We start from the raw sequence: 21,983 nt of genomic DNA, 5'->3' as shown, positions 1-21,983 counted from the left end.
TCACTTCGTCATTTTTGTTTGGGAATGTCTTAGAGAAAAATGTGTTGTAGTTGGTCCACAGTGCAAAACATTAGTTTCCCAGCAGTTTAGCAGACTGAAGCCTGTACTCGTGTGTAGCCTTGACTTATCTTTCAGTCCTAGATGATGCTTTTCTTTTTTCTAATCGTGCTCCATGTTTTGTTTTTTTTATTTTATTTTATTGTCGCTTTCTTTTTCTCTTAATTTGACCTACTTAGAAACAAAGCGGATGAACAAAGGGAGACGTAAATATGTTGACTCAGCTGATCCACCCATTTCTAAGCAATTATAGTCCCTCAAATATGGAGATAAATGCTGGTGAAACGTTGTGAGCAGAACTTGTACAAAGGAGATTTCTTTTATCTCATCCCTAATTGGACGTCGACGTGAGCGAGTCCGCATACAGTAGCTCACTAGAGCATTTCTCAATCAGATTACAGAAGGACATTGACTTTTACGGGACTGGTCAATAAAAAGCGTGCGGGGCTGTGGTGTGCGTGGTGCTTTGTACATTGTGTAGTCATGAAATCAGAGCTTACAGAAGGCAGCAGTAGCTTTAATATCTCTGTTTTGTTTTTGTTTTTGAAGAAAGATGAGAAGGGATGACTTAAATTTCTCAATAACTGGCTGTGATGGGTTTAATTACACTGACTCACTTACATCAGAGAACTTATAGCTTAGATATTCAAACTGTTGCTTTGAATAAAACGACATTTAACGTGTGAGTCGTGCCTTTTGTGAGTCACTGGTAGTCAGAGAGACACACTAACTCGCTCTCTCTCTCTTTCTTTCTTTCCTCCTTCTGCCTTTCTCTTCCTTCCACTTCAAACACTAACCCACCCCAGTTGCCATGACAATCCAATCCACGCAGCTTGTTTTTTGATACTGCAAAGTACTCAAAACCCCCCCTGCTGCTGTGATATGACTGCCATCAGTGTTCCAAGCCAGGTGGCTGCTTTCCTCAGGGAGCCCTTTCAAATAAAGGCATTCAGCCAATAGACTTTGAAGTCCCACTGCAGACGAGCTCTTAGTAAGAGAACACACTTCCTTCCTGTTTTCATCCCGTGCTTTGACGGGAGATCCTAAATAGAGCAGAGCACAGCCTCATGTTGCCCATCGGTTTGCTGTCGTGTTAATGTGACAAAAAGAATCGCTGGATGCATCCTTTATTCTTTCTTATTTATTTATTTTTTGAGCCAAAAGCTTGACATAGTGAGAATAAATCTTATTTTTGTCAAGCATTTAACTTTCCTCCTTTAAATTTTAGTTTTTGACAGTGCAGTGCGGATCAGGCGTTCACCTAGAACTGAAGCTCTCCTGTTCGCTTCATCTTCTCTTTCATCTGCGCCGACACAGAGAACAAAAAGAGGGGATCTTAAATTAAAAGAATAACTATCTGCACATTTTTAATGACTGCATTCTGCCGCGGAAGAATGTTGTAAAATTGGCAAAAGGCAAAGCTGTAGTAGCAGAGTCGTTAGTGGAATATGTATTGTTAGTGCTCTTTTGGGGTTCGTTCAAAGAATAGATTCTAAAACAGTCATAAACTGTTTCAATATTATTAAAATAACAATGAGAAGTCTATGACCATGATTCCAAGTCGACTGTAGGTGTGAATGTGAGGGTGAATGTTTTTTTTAGTCTCTCCGTGTTTACCCTGCGACAGATTGTGCACTGCCTCTCGCCCTATGACAGCTGAGATAGGGTCTGATTCAGGCTCCTCTCACGACCCTGAATTGGATGGATGTATGGATGGATGTATGGATGGATGTATGGATGGATGGATGGATGGATGGATGGACGGACGGACGGACGGACGGACGGACAGACCATAAACAGCTACTATTGATAGTTTTAATTTTGTATTTGGCCTCTCCACTCAGTGGTTAATATATTCCATTGAAGTGATTTGTTAAAGGCACTCAACTACTTAATGCTAAAAGTATATTCATTAACAGAAGACGTTAAAAGTGAGAGAAACTACAAAAACAGCCCCTCTCTGTCTTGTAGTATTATCATGAATTCAAACGTGTATTCATGTCTGAAAAAGCACTCATTAATTAACATTTTGGGAATTGAAATTTGGAATTCAACAAAATAATTATTCAAACATTCAGTTTGTTTGCCCAGCCGATAAACTGTAGACGTGACTGTAAGGAAGATGGTGATTAATAACACATGAATCGTGATGACCGAAAAATCAGAGCTAATTAATGTGTTCTCGCACAAAGGCATGCATGAAGTAGATGGTAATTCCAGTACATTCCCAGCAGTTTGTGAGGTTTTACACAAATTAATCGATGCTCTTCCACACATGACGTCGTGTATTAATTTATACCTGAATCTGTTTGTTTCTGTCATTCTGCTTTCTTACCAACCACAGAAAATGCAGTACATTTAACAGTGTGCTTCTTCTGTGTAACACTGCACATAAGCACTTTGCATTCATTTATGAACCTCCAAATATGCATAAAGAGATGGATTCTTCTCTCCTTTCCCTTCTTCCCTCTTTCTGTCCTCCTCTCTTAGCTAATATTTCACTGAAAGGCCTCAATAAAGTGTATTTTGATACAGGAAACAGGACACTGCATGGCTTATACGCAAGTCCCATTTGTTAATGAGGCAATTATATGCTTTTTTGCTTTCAAACAACTTCCAGTGCTGCACATGAATGAATGACCAGTTGCTTAAGTGGATAAGTGGAAAGAATCGGTTTTTAACTCCATTTCAAAGATACAGAGTGTAGAGTGTTCAACAGCATGGTAAGTACAGAAAATCACAGACAGCAAAGAGTATTTTTTTTTGTCAGTCGGTCTCTGTAATCATTTATGAGCTGAGGGAGGGCAGCATGTCTTGTGTTTACTCTCAGAATCTGCATCTCTCACATAGATTTTACTTTGTATTATTGATTGAAACTAATTGCATTCATTGCATTAGATGAGCTTGTGATGTTTAAGAGGGCTCTAATTCACACCAGCCAGGGGGTTCTGGGTTTTCATGCTACCCTGCTGTTTTTCATTTTAGGCTGAATTCCTTTGTACTTTGTAGCAATTATCTTGTTTCTGCCTCTTCATTTCCAAATGTTCGTGCCAGAAAGCTTATTACCAGCGCACAGAGGGACTAATTTTGGCCTTTATTTCACATTATTAACATCTCTACATAGAAAAATTTCCAAATGGAATCAAAGTTTGCAGAAAAAAAATCTTGTCAAAGCCAAATAAAGTACAAGATAACAATATTTGTCCAATATCTGTACAATAAATCAGTGCATAACCTTCTATGACTTCTGTAGTGTCTGTTGGTGAATCTTACCCACTATCACAATGTTATTCATTGCTTACATTGCAGATACGACCTGTCACCTCTGTTTTTCTTGACTGTTAAATAGAGTGAATAGAATGTTTTTCTGCCAAGCAATCACTTCATCGTCCATCCCTAAATTTTTCGCGGACTCCCCCCCTTGCTCGCGCTGTTCCATTTCCGCTCGAGCAACTAAGTGTGTCACAAATGTGGGTCACTCGCCTTTCTTTCCCCACTAAAGTCAATTCAATTTGGTGGAATGATATGAAGGTATCAAATTTAAACAGCTTGGAGGTGCTCTGGGGTAAGAAAAGAAGCACAGCAGTCTGCCATACTTAAAATACCAGCTCCTCTCTAAAGGCCTTCCTCGAGAGAGTGACATGGCAGAAGGGAGAAGAACAACACCTGGCTCATTAGAAGGGAAGAGGAGAGAGACTGGATGAATTAGTTTTCAGCGGTACATTAGCAGACAGCTGAAGTCAGGGTGGCGGTAAAGCGTTTCAGGCAGATTTTCTCCTCTTTCCAGCCTCATTGTGTTCCACTGATGATTATCCGTTTGCATCTGTGGCTTTCCTCTATTATTTGGATCTAACAGTATAAGGACCTGTTGACAAACACACATAATTGCCCGTGGTTTCTCTGACAGTAAAAGGGATAAAAAGGCACTTAAGTAGCAGTGGGTTTACAATAGACCCTGATGCATAGCCAGGGCTGACACTGTAATTTGCTGGCTGATTAAAATATTTTGTACAAACAGTGTCTTTACTTTAGAGGCACAGCTAAACTGAAGACAGTGTCACTCGCAGTGAAACTGTCTGGATATTTGAGTTGAAAAAGGAATAATTCCTTTTGAGAGATGAAAGAAAAGTGAAAGAAAAGTTGTTGGGAAAGTCAGAATGACATAAAGACACTGGGATCGGGGAACCTGACTCATAACACAGGTGCTACTTATTTTGTTCAGTTCAGTTCATTTTAATAAATTTTCTGTATAGCACCAATTCACAACAGCAGTTGCCTCAAGGGGCTTTATATTGTAAGTAAAGGTCTTACAAGAGTTGAGAGAAAACCCCAACAATCAGATGGTCCCCAACGAGCAAGCACTTGGCAACGGTGGGAAGGAAGAACTGCCTTTTTACATGGAAGAAACAAAGCCCAGCAGAACCGGGCTCAGGAGGGGGCACATCTACTGTGACTGGTTGGGGTGTGTGTGTGTGTGTGTGTGTGTGTGTGTGTGTGTGTGTGTGTGTGTGTGTGTGTGTGTGTGTGTGTGTGTGTGTGTGTGTGTGTGTGTGAGAGTGAAGTGAAAGATAAGAGAAAACCAGAGAGCACAGAAAGACCAAAGACAAAACACACACACTACAGGAGAGGGAAGACAAAAGTTGACGACATGCAATAATGGCATATAAATGCATGGGGAGTGAAAAGAAGTAGAGAACAAAAGTTCAGTGCTTTATCAGAGGTCCCCCAGGAGCCAGAGCTAAGGGATGGTTCAGTCACGTGATCCGGCCCTAACTATAAGCTTTATCAAAGAGGGAAGATTTAAGCCTAATCTTAAAAGTAGAGAGGGTGTCTGTCTCCCAAATTCAACCTGGGAGCTGGTTCCACAGGACCAGGTTGTGTCTATTTATTTACCACTAAGCCTTGTGACTGCAGCAGCCATTAACAGACCACAACAACACTGGTTGTTTGCCAGCATGAGAAAGGCTGAAACCACAGTGAACTCAAATAAGTCATTATGTAATCTAATTCCTCCTATTAGTCTACAAATACACACACACACAAAAAAAATAAATTTTATTTTATATATATATATATATATATATATATATATATATATATATATATATATATATATATATATATATATATATCCTCAATATTCTTATAAACTGCTACTAGTAAGAGTAGATGTTACAATTAGGCAATAAAATGAGAAATAGGAATAGTAAAAACACCAACATTTTATCACTGTTGAATCAACATTCCCGTTTTGAGCCATTTCAGCCCCAACCTATCCAAGCATGCGGTTACTTTGTGAACAAATCACTCCCTGGCGTAGCCCCTCCATAAACTCAAACTCATTCCTTATCCCACATAGAAAGATGAGTAACTGGGCTGTGTCACAGACATCACAGCTCTCGTCCAGAGCCAAAAAGAAAAAGTCAGAATTGTTCACTTACTTTTTGAACTGAAGCTCCAGATCGATCTGTCTTGTTACGCTTCACCTGGAGAGGGGCACGTTTTCAAATGCTTCTTTTTTTTCTCAGGTCATATTAGCACAGCAGAGGCCACCAAACACTCTTTGATAAACTCCCCACCAGAGAATGGGTTACTTTTTTTTGTGATTTTGTGGGAAATCACAAAGCTGGTTTTGGCTGCTCCATCCTTCAGTGTCTAAGGTTTGGTAAAAAGACCTTGTTACATTTGCAACAGAGGTTCAGATGTCCATTCCCGCTCTGCATCTGTCATGCTCTTGCATTTTTCTTGTGTGTTTAGTCTCATAATGGCAATTTAAATTGTAATCCTTAAACACAGCGATCTTCTCTCCAGCTCCGCCTCCCACAGACCGGTGTGGTCCAGGGCTGTACAATGCCCAGATTGTATTGGATGTACTGAAGTTAAATAGTGTACTGTACACTTATTAATGGTCTTCAGCATGAAGCCTCCTGACTTTGGTAATGCTTCAGCGCTAATACCATCACCATGCTGATATTGCACAGTTTTCTAGCTTGACAGTTATTGACCTTTGTGGCCCTCAGACAATCAGTTTTATCAGCCTGAGTGATTCCCCCGTTTAGCTAGTTTTTCAGTTCGTCCAGTACTTTGATTTATGACCAAATAGCTGCAGAACTACAACAGTCCCATCAGTCTCTGCTATATTAGCATGCTAACATGCTAAACTTGCTGAACTAAAAACAGGAACATGGGTGTAGGAGTAAATCATATTTAGGAAAGTTTGTAGTTTTTCCATGAAAACCCAGTGCCCTATCTCCTGCTGCCATGCATTCTCTTTCTCCTACCACAGTGTTTGCTTGTACTTTTTCTGCTCTAGTTAAGCAAAAACCATGTGCAGGGGAAAGGAAAAACTAAGTGCAGACTGTTCAAGAAAGGATCTTGGAGATGCAGGGACAAAGACAAAGAGGTTTGCCTGCAGGGAGAAAGTGAGAAATGCATTTCTCCTACCCTCCTGCTTTGTCCTGACTTCAAAGGGCCCATGGTTTGCACTTAAGAGGTGTCCAAATGAGGTGATGTGAAAGATGAAGGCCAGAACTGCGTCCCATCTGCCAGTGGCATTGATTCTCAAAGGACTTCGCTGGAGAAACCCTGCACAAGCACACACAGACACATTGATCTCTTTCAGTTCATAGACTTGAGGTTGAATGTACCTTTTAGTCATTGTCATAATGCCTGAATTTCATTTGTGTTACTGCTGTAACCTGCAGACAAGTAGTGGACTGAATATTCAGACAGAAGAAGAATGTGAGGATTTACTGTGCAGATGCCCAGAGGAGACTTTATATTGAACTGAATAGAAAGAAAGTTAAGACATCGACAAGTATTTTGTAGTTGTACAAAAGACACTTTAGAGGTGACACACACACACACACACACACAAGTGTGTGTGTGTGTGTGTGTGTGTGTGTGTGTGTGTGTGTGTGTGCGTGTGTGTGTGTGTGTGTGTGTGAGACTTAGTCTACATGTGTCTGTATCCTTTAGTGTCTGTTTTTGTGTCTTATCTGGGCTTTTATTACCTTAATTGATCCTTGCTGGGGATTTGATGTGCTTGCGTCTTTGTGTGTGTGTACTGGATGTGTGCATGTGTTTATGCATTCCTGCATTCTTTGCTCTGGGGGCATCTCAGATGTTCCAGCGCAACAGATAAGAGCCATCCTGAGTTTTCCTGGAGGATGTCAGACACATAAAAGAGAAGAATTAAATGGTGTGGAGGGGCAAGGATAGAAAAATATGGAGGATGAGACAGGTGGGTGGTGTGTTAGCATGTGTGCATCAGTGGGGTATCAGACATAACAAGATGTGAACAGTCATCCATAGACGTGGCAACTGCTGTTTAGATCTAAGCAGACAAAGGGGAGGCAAGGGGGGAGGGAGGACCCAGGGAGGCAGATTTCCAGGTGAGGTGAGTGAAAAGGAGAGGCACTTGTCCAAGACAGTGCCGCAGAGCTGGACGAGAGAAGACAGAATAAGGGAGGGAATGAGGGGGGTGGAGCGGCAAAAATCCAGCTAGAATGATGACAAAGATAAGAGGAGGACACGGGATGATGGACGGATGAGAGAAGCAGCTTTGGTTTCTTTGTTAAGCGAGTCTGTTCTGCATCTGTCTGAGAGGACTTAGCTCCCTCCAGTACCCCCTCACTGCGCTCCATCCGTCACTGCGTATGTGAGTGTGTGCCCAGAATTTGGTTGGCTGAGCACGCTCCCAGGAAATTGGTGACCAGTATGAGCTGAAGAGCCGGTCACAATCACACCCTGAGTGTTCGCATTGACTGAACACTGCAGATGCTGCAGATTGACAACAGAGACAAGCCAGAGTTTGTGCGTGCGTACAGCACATACAGGCTCCTATGTGTTAATGCCTATAGTGTTGCATTTGTGTGCATTATTTGACATCTGTGAGTATGAATGTGTGCACTGATCTATACCGCAAAACCTCCTGCAGCCTTTATCTCTGCATTGGTTGTTTTGTGGAGCGTGTCGGCTGCTGATAGCCACTATCAGCCGCAGCCATACGTCTCTGTTGTTGCCCACATAACCGCTCCTCCCTCTCTCTTTTCTCACAAACGCGCCCCCCCCCCCCCCCCCTCCCCCCTCATTCCCTCTGACCTCCAATATCTGTGTCCTCTTCCCATCAATCTGACCCAGGCCAAACAGATTCTCATTGTACTTTATCAACCTGCTAAAAATGACATTTAAATTTATATTTATCTGCTTGACAATAATTATTTAATGGAATTTCAGCACGAGCATCCTGCATTCTGAAAGAGGGACAATACGGAAACAATCTTTCCAGCTTGTTTCCGTATTGTCCCTACTGTTTTTTTTTAAAAAGTCTACCTACATTAAAAAAAAGAGCATTTAATCTGTGCCTGAGCAGGATGTGATGCATTGGCTGAATAAGAAGGCAGGCTGGTGCGAATTTGTTGGACATGGTGATAGCAAGAAAGGCAGCAGTCGTTAAGAGATCAGAAAAGTGCTTTTTTTTTTTTTATTTTCTTTTTTACAATATTTCCAATACAGTGTGACAAGAGGAGGAAGGGAAGTTGAACAAAGTAGGAAAATTAATAAAACAAAACACTTTCTAGCTCCAGAGCAATACTTCAATACACAAAACAAACAAAGAAAAATAATTAAATACATGAGCAAGAATGGCTTAATCAGAACTTACAGTGGGTGGCAAGATGCTGGTAAATGTGAGAAAAAATTCTTTATTCCTGTTCACCCATCAATTTCTGTTTAGAAGAAAGAAATACAAAAGGACTGTGTTTTTTTTCCTCTGCTGGGTAGGAATTTATAATGCTGGAATCACAGTCCCCCCATTTTTGCATGTCTCATCCTCATCCCTTTGTTCTCATTTCATGTCACCTCTAAAGTGTCTTTTGTCTAATAAAGGGAAAGCAATCACTTCAAGACATGCAAAACATGCACAGGCTGAATGAACAGGCTACAGGTTCTGATTATGTAGGAACAGCAGTGCATCTTCTGCTTGTAGTCTGATTACTGTTGACCAATCAGGGATGAACAGGGACAACTGAATTTAAAAGTGACTTTTATAATCCAAGAACATTATATGCCAATCCAATTAAAGTGCTTTAGACTGCATGGGAGTGTGTCAGTCTCATTTTCTTTCAGCCACTCTTGTGACAGGTTGCCATTTCTGCTGGTAGGAATGCCTGCATGAGATCTCGGGACCAGCACGCCACATATGTCTGTTCTCAGAGACAGAGGACTGTGCCCTTTGGAAAATGCAGATTTGTGCAGTGCTAGAGGTTAGAGATTAACCACACCAATATTTGAATCAGTTCTATGTCTATCTCATTTAACTCCGCATAAAAAGTGAGTTACCTGAGCTCATGCATATTTCAAACCAGTTTGTGCAGAGCTACAGTGCAGCCTTAATTTTTTCCAAATGTATACAGATTTTACCTTTATTTGACCACGAGCCATTGAGTGCTCGAGGAAAAATGAACAACAGTGGTTCATTTAATTTAAAAAATCTAAAGAGAAAGTGTTTGGCAGACCACTGATTTACATTCCAGTTTCTTTGTTTTTTTTTTTACGTTGCAGATGAAGAGAGGGAAGGGAGGGATCTGCAGAGAGAGAACACGGTAGACAGATGAAAAACAGAGTGAATTAGTTGCTCAGTTTAAATATGCCCTCGGGCAGCCTTACGGCAATGGCAGAGTGCAGTTTGGCTCAAGGCCTTTGTCACATGCCAAACCTAATGTCTCTCCCATGTTTGCTGTCACTCTTCTCTTTATACTGCCCAACAAATCATTTAATCCATGGAATGACTTCAATTATCTTGTGAGCTGTAACTACTAAGCCTTCTTAGAGCACTGAAAGCAAATTCTGTTGTGCCTCAATGCAAGTTTTCATTCAAAACCTACTAAAAAAATGACTTTTCTCATATTTTCAAGCCCTTTGCTCTTTGGTCTGGCTGCTTGTAGCTTGCTCTCTCTCTTTCTCTCTCTCTCTCTCTCTCTCCAGTCAGCCACTTCAGGTGAGGAGGTTTGTGACTTTATCACTGTTAGGGTTGTTAGAACTGCACTATAGGAACCCAGGAGTAGAGCGGCAGAGTGGATGCCGCTCTCAACCAAGTTCAAGCAGAGCTCTCCACGAACCATTTTCCCTCGTAACAGTATGTGTTTCCTGGCAGCCGAGAGTTACTGGAGGGCCACTTACAGGGACAGGCTCAGGACCTGCAGAGCTTTAGTGTGTTTTGTTCCTTTTAGGTAATAGCTCTGTTTCTCACATCTGTACTGAGAAGCCTTTGACCCTGAGTCAGTGGGCCTTCAAACACTCATCCGCACAACACTATATAGAGATTGCGGTAGTATAATTGGTTACGTAACGGTTTTATGGGTCTATATCGCTGCATAATGCTTAAATTCAACTTTTCTTTTGCTTTATTTGATCACATTCTTACATGTGGATGTGTATTTTATTGACATGTCTAGACACGGTCATAATGCTGTATTTATAAGAGCTTATTTTAGTCCAAGAGGTGGCATAAAGGGGCTAGGGTTGTCCTGATATGTTATACAGCCTGTGTAACCTTATTTCACATAGACTGAGCTAGTCAGCAGTTCAGGAAACAAACCAAATCTGACTGGCCAGCAACTTGATTAAAGACATGCACATACAGGTTGACAGATGAAACACGACAAGATGGAAGTAACCTTCAAATGCTTTTTAGTGGATTGGTGATTTCTTTTAGCGCTTTTGATTTACTTAACTGTTATTCAAATGATTCAAATATATTGTTTTACATATATTGTTGTTACTATAAAGCAGGTTAAATATAGGAGTCATGGTAGCAGCAAGTGCGACTGTCTTGTATATTTTTTCCACACTGGTCCTGGTACAGAACAGTCCAGCTCCCTAATTTGATCTGCGTGTATTCATCTGTCCCTCCCTCCTGCCCTCACTTCTTTTGCTCCTTGTCTCCGTTGCTCAGCAGAGGCCCTGAGCCCTGTGGAGTGCACATCCATTGTGAACCCTGGAGGCTGTCAAGCGTGCTGTTGGTAAATGAGCTGTGGCTGTCAGTCTCCCCACTTCCACTTATTCTTGTCTCAGTCTCTGCCTTCCATCCCATGTTTCCTTAACCTTTCTTCCTTTTTTTTCCCTCTCTCATCAGCACATCCCTCCATTGCTTATACCAGTCAAGCTGGGAAAAGCTGTTGCTTCAAAGGGCAACAAAAGGCTTTGTTACTTTGTTATACAACCACCCACCCTGGTCTGACTCTGCCAGCCCCATTGTAGATATAAAAAAAAAAAAAAACTGTTTTATTCAGAGCACTTTGTAGCAGACTTTTCTTCCCCGTCTTGCCTTGAGTCAAATGTATCGCATTCCACACACATGTGAAAAATCTTCCATGAAAACATGCTGTATATATTACATATACAAAGTGCCTGCAGCATTTGACACCAAAATGAGTCCCAGATGAATTTTGAATTTCTTACAAAGTTTCATATATAAAAAACACGCACACACCATTTATTCTCGCTACTTGGTATGCGTTTAATTATAAAAGGAAGGCAGCGTGTTGCCAACACTGCGTAAACAGTAGCTCCACAGCAGAGACAGACAAACAGGCACAGAAAGCAGGGCCTGGGGCCAGTGCAGGTTAAGCATGTTCATTAATTTCTGTAGTTTCTCTCCCGCTGGCCCTGGTTGGTTCCTGGACGTGCCGTGGATCTTAATAGGCTTTGGATCCGTGCTCACTGTTGTGATACACGCAGAAAAGCAGTGAGGTTGGGGAGCGAGGGAAAGAACGGCGAGAAAGACGGCGTGAGAGACAGAGAGTGATAAATTAAGACATGACAGAAAAGAACTGATAAAGAACATATGTCATAGAAAATAAATGAGAGACATTAAACAGGAGAACTAATAGCTGGACTGCTCGACTGAAATAAAGTGCTTTAATTAACTAACTGTGCAACTTCTGCAATTATAAATCCAAGTCAATATTAATAAACCGTCACTGGCATCCGATTTTATTTACAGCTGCATAATGACTGAGCCTCTGCACACTGAGGCCTTTGGATGTACACGTTTCATCTTAGTGCTTACACAGTGTGAGCAGCTTGTCACCTGCATAGGCAGTTCATCTTTAATGAGTCATCTCTGTACTGTAGGTTAACACTTTGCTGATGACGCTCAACCACCTTAGATCTCTGCTGACTGTGCAAAGCCAGCGGGCACAAAGAGGGACCCCGAAAGAATCAGCAAGCCACTTCCCGAAGCCCCACTATTCTGCCAGGACCACATGTGGAGCTCCAGCTCTCTAAAGAGACTTCAAAGGCAGGCATTTCCAGACCCAATGTAGGCGTTAACCTTTGACTCAGAGGCTCTCTCTGTGCGAGCAGAGGCAGCCTAATTGATGCTACATGCAGTGCAGAAAAGGAATAACTTGCCCTGGTGGATTGCAGTAAAACAGAGTACTTTCATTTCCACTGTGGCAGTATTTTTTAATTTTAATATTTAGTCTGCTAACGATTTGCGTTCCTGCAGTGCAAACTGCCACCTTGCTCAGCTGTGCCTGGGGGAAATATGCCTTGACGGTGAAATACAAAATAATCTGTGGTCCCTGTACAACTTTTTCTTTTTTGATTTCTGCCAACTTGCAATAATAATAATAACACTTAATAACAAAACCTCTTCTTTTCGCAGCAAGTGTATAAATATAAAATAATCGTTGGGGGGTGGGGGTGGGGCTAAGGTATTCATGTGTTTGGCAAGGAACACTAGCCAGGTGCAATTTTCCACCAGGCTCATATCTGAGATGGTCAGATATTGGTGTTGTGGCTGGAGATTGAGTCAAGCCCCCGTTGCCTCTTGTCTCCCCAGATAATGCTGAGTGGACACACAGTTCACTCCGGTTAATTTTCCACCTCATGTCCTGGCTCTCTCTCTCTCTCAGAGAGATGGAGGGTGTGATAATCCAGACTGATAAGGGATGTGGTGAGTGAGGGGAGGCACCAAGGGCCTTCTGTGCTATTGCACGTTGAGTCTGTTCATTGCTAAATGCATTACAGGCTGTTTAAGGGGCTACAGCTTTATAAATGAGCAAGTGGAACAGAGCTTGTTGATGGAGCGATGGTTGCAAGAACACACAGACAGATAAGTTGATAGGTGCATGTTGCATGTGTGGTATGTATCCATAGATACTGTACTGCACATAAATAGAATTAGATGCCTTTGCTATGGTTGGCCTGCTAGATAGGTGGAGAGCTCGTCAACGTGAATTTCTTTAGAATCACGTGGGTTTGACTTTTAATTAATAAAAAGCACCCCTGCCTTGAATTCTGTCCCACTTTGCCCCTGGATTAAAGTAGTTTGATGTGAAATGTTGAAATATGACTTGAGATGGCTTGAGACACTGCTGTATTAATAATGAATTGATAACAGGTCCACGGGTTCTGTTTAGATTAACAGTGACAATGATAGATTAACAGCTATAGTAATATTCAACGCTGATTCATCAGGGTACTGCATCGTGTCTCTCTGCTCACTGGCTACCATTCATGCAGCTGAGATCTACTTAGCTATAGTAAGGTATGGCATAGCAAAAAATCTTTTTTCTTGCCAGGAGATCTTCCAGTAATATGTCGCATGCGAGGACATTTTCTGCCATGAAAAACACTCAGTACATTTTTGGGTTTCTGGCATGTTACTCTAGTCCTGGGTCAGACTTTATGAGCAAATACTCCAAAAGCAATTTGGAGTGTTTGTGTACGCTTGTAAAGAGCTAGTACTCATTTAGTCAGGTCATCAGTCAACATGGGAACATTTCACTTTTGTTTAATTAGACACTTTTGTGGAGCAGAGCATCATTAGGGCAGCATCTGTCTAAATGACTCCCAGGTGACATCCCATATTGAGGCTAATGTGTGTCCTTAAGCACGTGTGGCTGTTTAGAGGTGGCAGGTTGTAAAATGGAAAGTGTCTCTGAAATGTTTCCCATCACCTTGAATTCCAATAGCTTCCGTGGTCGTAAAAGGTGTCCCAAACAACCTTTAAAACCTTTAAATTTCAAATTGGTTGACATTTAAACTGATTTTACTGTTCTTCTTCTTCTTCTTGCTTACAGGATACAGACCTTCTGGATATAGCATACATAAAAGATGCCAGAAATGGAAAGTGTGCCAAAACACCAAAGGTAAGCATCTAATTCACACATTCACTCATTTATTGTCTTATAATGTCAGTAAAGGACTCTCAAGAAATACAATGACCAACGTACTTTTTTGGCTGATGATATGCTTTGGAAGAGTTTATTTTTGCACAGAAATGAAAGCCATGTGTGGGTGTGAGCCTGACTATGAATCACACTCTGTCTACATCCATCTAGCACAAACTCTATTATGGATTGGGCTGAACTTTGTTCTGGTTCTTCTAGTGATTGATATTTAACAATAGAGCAATCCTACATGTGCAGAAACAGCAGTGCTTTTGTGCCAGAGGTGTAATTACTGTAATTATCTTGTTTAAACTTCCGATCTTACATTCAGGTGACTGTTATTTGCGCGTGTGTGTGTGTGTGTGTATTTAGTGTTTGAGAGTGATTTTGTCAGTGATTTGAAGACAAAAGTAAGGAAGTGAAGATCAGATGCCACTTGATTTGAATTCAGTAACAGTGTAGGGGTTGTTTCCTAGGAAAGCAAGCCTGCACAGGGTATCCAAATTGGCTATTTCATAACTAATGGGAATGCTGTTCATTATGGGTAAAGAATTTGTAAACACATTTTTTTTTTAAATCTGGCACACAACTATCAAGGAATTTGGCACATTGTTGTGCAGTTAAAACCCCATATTCAGTTCTTGCACCTCATTTCCCGCTTACTAAGCGATGATTGGAAAAATAATGCACGTTCTCTACTCTTTTATAATACATCTGTGCATAATAGCTCAGATTCAAATATCTTTTGGATCTAGTCAGTCTTGTGATGAGATGCTTCATCAGTTTGACTCTGTGCAGCGGGAGAAGTGAGTGGGGGTCTTGCTTTGCTGCTCTGTCTGGGGAGTGAGTAATGATGGGATGAGTACAGTAACACAGAGAGTATTCATGCATTTCTAAAAAGCTTACAGAGTGATGCTACCCAGCAAGGAGACATGACCACATGACAGGTAAGATGGTCGAAGCATTGGAAATCCATTACTGGGAGATGGAGTGGTGATGCACCCTGGGCAAGGTAATGGGAGCGCCAGTGAGACACAGTGTCTGAGGAGTTGATGAGATGAGGAGAGGAAGGAAGGAAAGAAGGAGGGAGAGGAGATAAAGAGAGTAGTCATAAGAGGAAGACAGGAGGTTTTTTTTTTTTAATGTGAGGTCAGCGGAAGATGTCAGTAGAGAAGCACAACGATACCAGACAGCAGTTGCTTTAAGTGGACAGCACTTGTCACGGCTTGCTTCTTGAGTATTTCTCCTTCAAATCCTTCCCGCCTCTCCTTCACACTTCTTTCAGCTTCTGTCAAAACGATGAAGGTTTTGTGAGGATCACCAAACTGCCAACTTTAGCTCGAAAGAAATTCTCAAAAGCTGCAGTTTTTTAAATTTTTTATTATGCAGACATGTATAGACATTTACTGTGAAGCTAAATATGAGAGATTTCAAAATACCTTCATTTATGTTATTGTGTAACCAGAAAATCATTAATAGCGGTGTGTCAGTTCTCTCTGTCTGAGGTTGTGCTCGAGAAGGCAAAATGAGGAAGACGAAGATGAGAAAAGAATTTCATATTACTGTAAACAAACTTGCAGGTCATGCCACTCAAAAACTCCTACTTACTGTGTTGTTGTTACGTCTGTTGTTTTTATATTTTTATGCTCTCTGCTCTTAAGCTCATGCTGCTTATTCTGGTCTCACTCAAGAGCTCCCTTAGAAGCATTCATTCATTAATGCAAACTGCAGCAAATAAACACACTTGCCAAGGCGAGATGAGATGCTGGGCTCCTGACGACATGTCAGTGAAAGGCTTCAGAGGTGCTTTTATTGTGTTACTCGAGAGCTCTGTGTCTCAGCTGAACATTGTGGGTCTCAAATGCAATCATTCTCAACAGACTGGCTTGAAATGGGCTACGGATGGAATGGCTGGTTTTGCTCGCCTATTTTGAGCTCTTGTTTCTACTCTTCCTCAAGTCACCTCGTATTGTTGTTGAGCAGCACTGGAATTTCTGTCTGATTGTCGTTAAGATTTGGAGCACGTTGCTGTGTTCTTTGGCTCGCTGCAGTGCGTATGTGTGTACGTGCATGTGTGCGTGCGTGTGTGTGGGCAGCTTGTCTGACCTCTGATGAATTTATGTCACCCAGCCCATGGGCTTCAGATACTCATGATGATTCATACATTTTCTGTATGAGGACAGATTTGCATGCACGCACGCATGCACGCACGCACGCACGCACACACACACACACACATGCACACATTCACAGAAAACAAAATTTCTCATCAAGAAAAGCTCACTATCACTATCATTTGTACCTTGTATATATTTTACAACTATTGAGACAAATCCCACACGGGAACCTAGAAGAATAACAAAGCCTGACAAGAACTGTGTCCTTTGTTACACCGTTCTCAGACTGCTGATGCTAATTAGCATGTGTCCACCCCATCATCATTCAGGCTGATTAGATTGGGTGCTTGTCAGTGTGAGACAAGGCAACCTTTTTTTGATGTGTGGCTCCAGAAATAAATCACATACCCTTAGGTCAGGTGAGCAAAGCGCAGCACTAATGACCACCCACTTTATATGCATACAAATAGCTGGCACATCTGCCTTATGCAATGGGAATAGAGGACATATGTGCAAACCAAAGTGTTTACTGTTGCTACTGAATTGTTCAGCTATGATGTTGAGTTCAAACTGTGGAAGTGGCCTCTGTATCTCAGTCTTGAGGTGGCTGAATATTTGACCAGTGACATAGATATGATACTGATTAAGTCAGAAACAGCAAGAAAAGGAGGGAACTGGTGTGGCGGTGGGTCCCAGAGTGTCTTGCAGAGGAATCAGTAACTGTACTCAAACTAAAGCCACTTTAATAGTATGCCCTATATCAGGTCACCTGGTGGGAGGCAACCTATCTCCAGACAATCACAGTCCAACTTGGACTAACGGCAATCACTCTCAGACAGATTGCTGAAGGTTTGCAAATAATTGCCATCTTATTTATAAATGCAGACAGATTGCAAGCAAGTTGCTATCAGTCTGAGTCCGTCTATGCTGATGAGGGCAACTCATCTGCAACATGTCTCTTTGCAGTAGGGGACTCAATTCAACTGGTTGCCAACTGGTTGTGTTCAAGTTAAATTCCTATATAACAGCAAGGCTGCCGAGTGCATATGTAGCAACTATGTCACTATTAGTGGGGGAATTTCTGTGTCATACCTGTGAGGTTCTGGCTGGAAACTGAATGTGAGTAGTTAATATTTCTGTTTAATGTGAATTTCTATGTATGTAGATGGTAACAGATCACAAAAGATTTGCAATTTTCACCAATTTGTCACATTTAATTGTTGTATTATTAGAAACAGAAGCCATGTAATTACCAGCTTGAGCCCATTCAACCACAAACTGATAGCAGACTGACTCCGTTTTATTGCCGTTTTATTGCCGAAGTCGCTTTAAAGACAGCGTCTGACTGCGAGTGGTCACAGACCTGGTCCCCATCTTCACAGCAATCATTTCAAAGGCGATGAAAACTGCAAAGCGCACTGCACCTTCTGCAAACCAGAAGATGGACTCCAGATAGAGGTCAGCTCATGCACTTTCAGATATTTGTGTTTATTGTTTTACTTGTGTTAAGCCCTTGGTCATTGTTACAGGCCCCACTGCTCCAAACCATCTATTCATATTCTCTCTTTATTAAATCAGCAGATAAGCTTGTTCCTGCACACCATGTTCCCTCTCCTCAGCACCAAACAAGCCGGCTAATCACATCATCAAGCTTTCGTGTAGATTTTACCATACAGCTGACTTCTCCATAACCATGTTCACATGACTTCTGCTTTCCATGCTGTCTCATTGCGCACCGTAAGGGGCACACTGTGAGCCTGTCATTGTCCCCCTTTCAGGAAGTGTTCTTCTGTCTGGATTGAAGAAGAAAAATGTAATCAGCATCTCACCATGCTGCTTACAGTAGGTGTCTGACAGGCAAAATTACATGCTTTCTCTCCCTCCCTTTGACAACCAAACAAATATCCGTCTGTGAAATGCCCTGCCTGTAGAGTTCACCCTGCAATGTACAACCTGAAAATAGAAAACCTTAATGATTTAGTGTTCTGCAGACTTCATTTGGAGATCTTTCCATTTTTTATAACAAATTAAGACATCCACTGTCACACTGCAGGAGGGCTGGATGTGGTCTCACAATTTAATATTCTTATCTTAACCCAGCCTTAGTCTGACAAGTGAAGCTTATTACTTTTCAGTGTGTTTCAAACTAGACACAGGCATCACTTCCTTACCTATCCGTGATGCATGCACGATCAGACTGATATATTGCTGACTGACTGAGTATAGCACACGCCAGTATAGACTCTCAGATGGTCATCCACACAGCCAGACGAGCTGTTTCGTGTATATATATATATATATATATATATATATATATATATATATATATATATATATATATATATATATAAAACATATGGTTGTGGTATTGGTGAATTTCACACACACACAGGCATGTCTGCTCGGACAGGCTTTTTCTACAGGAACAATAACAATCATAAGAGAGGGGAACAAATTGTCTGGAGTCTTGTCAGAGAAGATAGTTTACAAAGGTGGACCATCTGGACTGATGCTGTTATCTGCAGACAGCCACATGGAAAACTCTCTTAACTCAAAACAAAACTGGGGAATAACCATTATCTTAGAGCAACAGGGTGTAGTTAAAATACCAAATGATTGATGAGAGTAATTTGAAAAGATTGTTTGGGTTGTACACAGCACCAGCAATTCTTATATGTGTAGAAAATAAAACTGCTGTAGGATCAAGGCTAAAATGTTAATTTCCTTCAAAGGAGGAGCTATTCCTTCCTTCTGACTTTTACTTTGAGGTGAGAGGAAGTGGCCGCCACTCCTGTTACAGTCTAGGCTTACAGCAGAGAGGACTGCTGCTAAATAGAGAGCAGCTTGTGTGTCCCCAGCAGTGTAACAGGATCTGGGAGAGGCCAGCAGGCCATTATCACCACCGATCCGTCTGGCCAACAAAGTCGACTAAAGCTCTGCCTCCCACAGCAGTAAGTGCTAAACAGCTCCTGTGAGCGCACAGCAAGCTGCTGCAGGGTTTAGATCTGTCTTCTGTAATACACCTATCCAATACATATTCATAGCAGCTGTGTTCTGATTATAACTTATAGACCAGTAACAGAACCAGGGCTCTGTGAAACTGCGCCTCAACAAATTCTTGCTCTTAATTTATTTTCATTTTTAACCAAAAAAAAAAAAAAGAGCCCCAGACTCTGAGCCAACTTCCCTCTGAAAAAAATGCTTGGAAACCAAAAGCTCAGTTAAATCTGTTATAAATATGAAACAAAACAAATATTAGCTGGTTATTTGAGAGCAACAGTACCCAAAAGGAATGTTTTTTGACTCTCCTGCATAGCAGAGAGTCTTGTTGAGGCAGTGTTTATTTCCGTCATCCGCGCTGTCTGGTGTATGTCGATGAACGGCAGGGTCACCACATGAGCTCCAGCTGCAACAATCACACCCCTTCAGACTGCTTGATATTAGGAGTGGGCAAGGCCTTTGTCTGACCCTGGACATTGCTGCACTCTAAATAGCTGGAAAACACAGAAGTATTAAATATCGTGTGCTATGGTGCATTGTAATGAAAATACAGGGCTTTATACTTGTGACAGAATGAGTGACAGACAAGATAAATTACTTACATGAACATTTACATGCTCTTATCAAATCTAACCTAATAATAGCTCTCACGTGTTCAGATGCCTCTGCTGGTGGTGGCATATTGTACATTGTGATGCATTTATAGCAAGTCCAGTTGAGCCACATTTCAGCTTACCACTGAGTCAGTGATTGATTTATTTCTGTGTGTTTGTGTGTGTGTGTGTGTGTGTGTGCGCGCGCGCGCGCGCGCGCGCGCGTGCGCGTGCGTGCGTGCGGAAAGATAATACCTGCTACGTAGAGGTGTTATTTACTGTATGCCTCAGTGATGTGATGATGTGCACATGAACCTTTTCTTGTAGGCTATGCAAACCCTTACAACCATCAATTCAGCCACACCTCAGGGAGATAAAACTGTAATTCAAGCCCTGGTCTATTATTTCAAACAGAAATAATAGTTGAGCCTTTCTTACAGGCTGACGTGATGTGCAGGGATGAGTCCTAACCTTTAAGATTTACTTAGGCGGATGCTGGTAGCACGTTTTTCTCCCACTGAATGGCCCTAGATTAGTGTCACGTGGCAGTGTGTTGAAATGGTGGACTTGAGTCTATTATTGTTTTTGAAGTATATCAGTAATTGCATCCTTAAGAATGACAATTGTTCAAAGGAGCATTTATGCTTTTAGAGATTTGAAGCAAAATTTGAAAGGATACTTCAGGGGGATAATCACTGTTAATTATGACTGTCACACAAATCCATTCCTATAGAAACTGGGAGATTGGTGGTTGCATATGTACATGGTTTGGGGATTTTTTTGTACATCTGAAAGAAAAAGTGAGAATTAAAGCAAACTCTCTCTCTTGTTCTGGTGCTTTCAATGTTAGCATCACGTGACTATTACAACATCGTTTAGGGTTTAAGCTAACCAGTGACCCACTTCATTCAGTACCTCAGTTTAATTCAGGAAGAGTAAGTATTGTTGTTGCCTAATTCATTTATTGACAATTGACTAATTGATTAATGATCAGTCTAATTTACTGTTTTTTGCTCACTGATGCTGCATTTACTGTTCAACATGTATAAAATTATGACTAAGCCATAGACACGATAAATTTGGTAGCTATCTTTCTTATGAATGAAGGACTGTCTCGTCTTCAGTTTTATCTAAAAACTTCAAACTTGGCAGTTGCATTGCTTCAAATGTGAGGGTGTTGAGTTTAAAATTGTTTGGACCCTCAAACTGTATTGGTTTGATCTCTTAACAGTCAAGACTCAGAACTGTGTGGGTCCCCAAGCAGTTTGGGAAACCCTGAGGTGTGGCAAACTCTCAAAATATAGAACTGTAGTCACCTCAACTGCACCTAGGGTGACCAGATCCCCATAAACTAAATGTGGGGGCAAACACTGTGTTTATATAGGACAAAGTGAGACCAGAGAGCTGTCAGAGGATGTCAGGGACAAGATCGTAGACCTGCACAAGGGTAGAATGGGCTACAAGACCATCAGCAAGAAGTTTGGTGAGAAGGTGACAACTGTTGGTGTGATTATTTGGAAATGAAAGAAATATAAAATGACCATCAATTACCCTTGGTCTGGAGCTCCATGGAAGATGTTACTTCATGGGAAGAGGTTGTTAAGGCACATCTTAAGTTTGTCAGTGAACATCTAGATGAATCAACTTGACCCGCTGTGTTTGGAGGAAGAGAAATGCTGCGTATGACGCAAAGAACACCATCCCCACGGTGTTTTTCTGCTGAGGCTACAGGATGACTTCACCACATTGAGGGGCCAGGGGATGGGGCCATGTACTGTAAAATCTTCCCTCAGCCAGAACACTAAAAATGGGTCGGGCATCAAAGCAACAAAGAAGAAGCACATTAACGTCACGGAGTGACCTAGCCAGTCTCCGGACCTCAACGCTAAAGAAAGTCTGTGGAGGGAGCTGAAGCTTTGAGTTGCCAAGCAGGAGCCAAGCAAGAGGAGTGGGCCAAAATCCCCCCTGAGATGTGAGCAAACCTGATGACCAACTACAAGAAACATCTTACTGCTGTGCTCACCAAGGAGGGT

At 41.6% G+C, this 21,983-nt stretch overlaps 1 protein-coding gene across 2 annotated transcripts in view; it reads left to right on the top strand.

Moving 5' to 3' along the window:
- plcb1l (phospholipase C beta 1-like) overlaps positions 1–21,983 on the top strand; it is a 122,053-nt gene that overhangs the window by 16,523 nt on the left and 83,547 nt on the right. For both annotated transcript variants that reach the window (XR_004019187.1, XM_030721590.1), the window contains exon 3: positions 14,151–14,219. Coding sequence is in view for 1 of the 2 variants with exons in the window: in XM_030721590.1 (XP_030577450.1) it covers positions 14,151–14,219 (69 nt within the window). In the remaining variant the exon portion in view is untranslated. The remainder of the gene's footprint in view (positions 1–14,150; positions 14,220–21,983) is intronic.

The sequence above is a fragment of the Archocentrus centrarchus genome, chromosome 24, assembly GCF_007364275.1.
Source record: "Archocentrus centrarchus isolate MPI-CPG fArcCen1 chromosome 24, fArcCen1, whole genome shotgun sequence".
Taxonomy (NCBI): Eukaryota; Metazoa; Chordata; class Actinopteri; order Cichliformes; family Cichlidae; genus Archocentrus; species Archocentrus centrarchus.
This window is presented reverse-complemented; position numbering and strand designations above follow the sequence as displayed.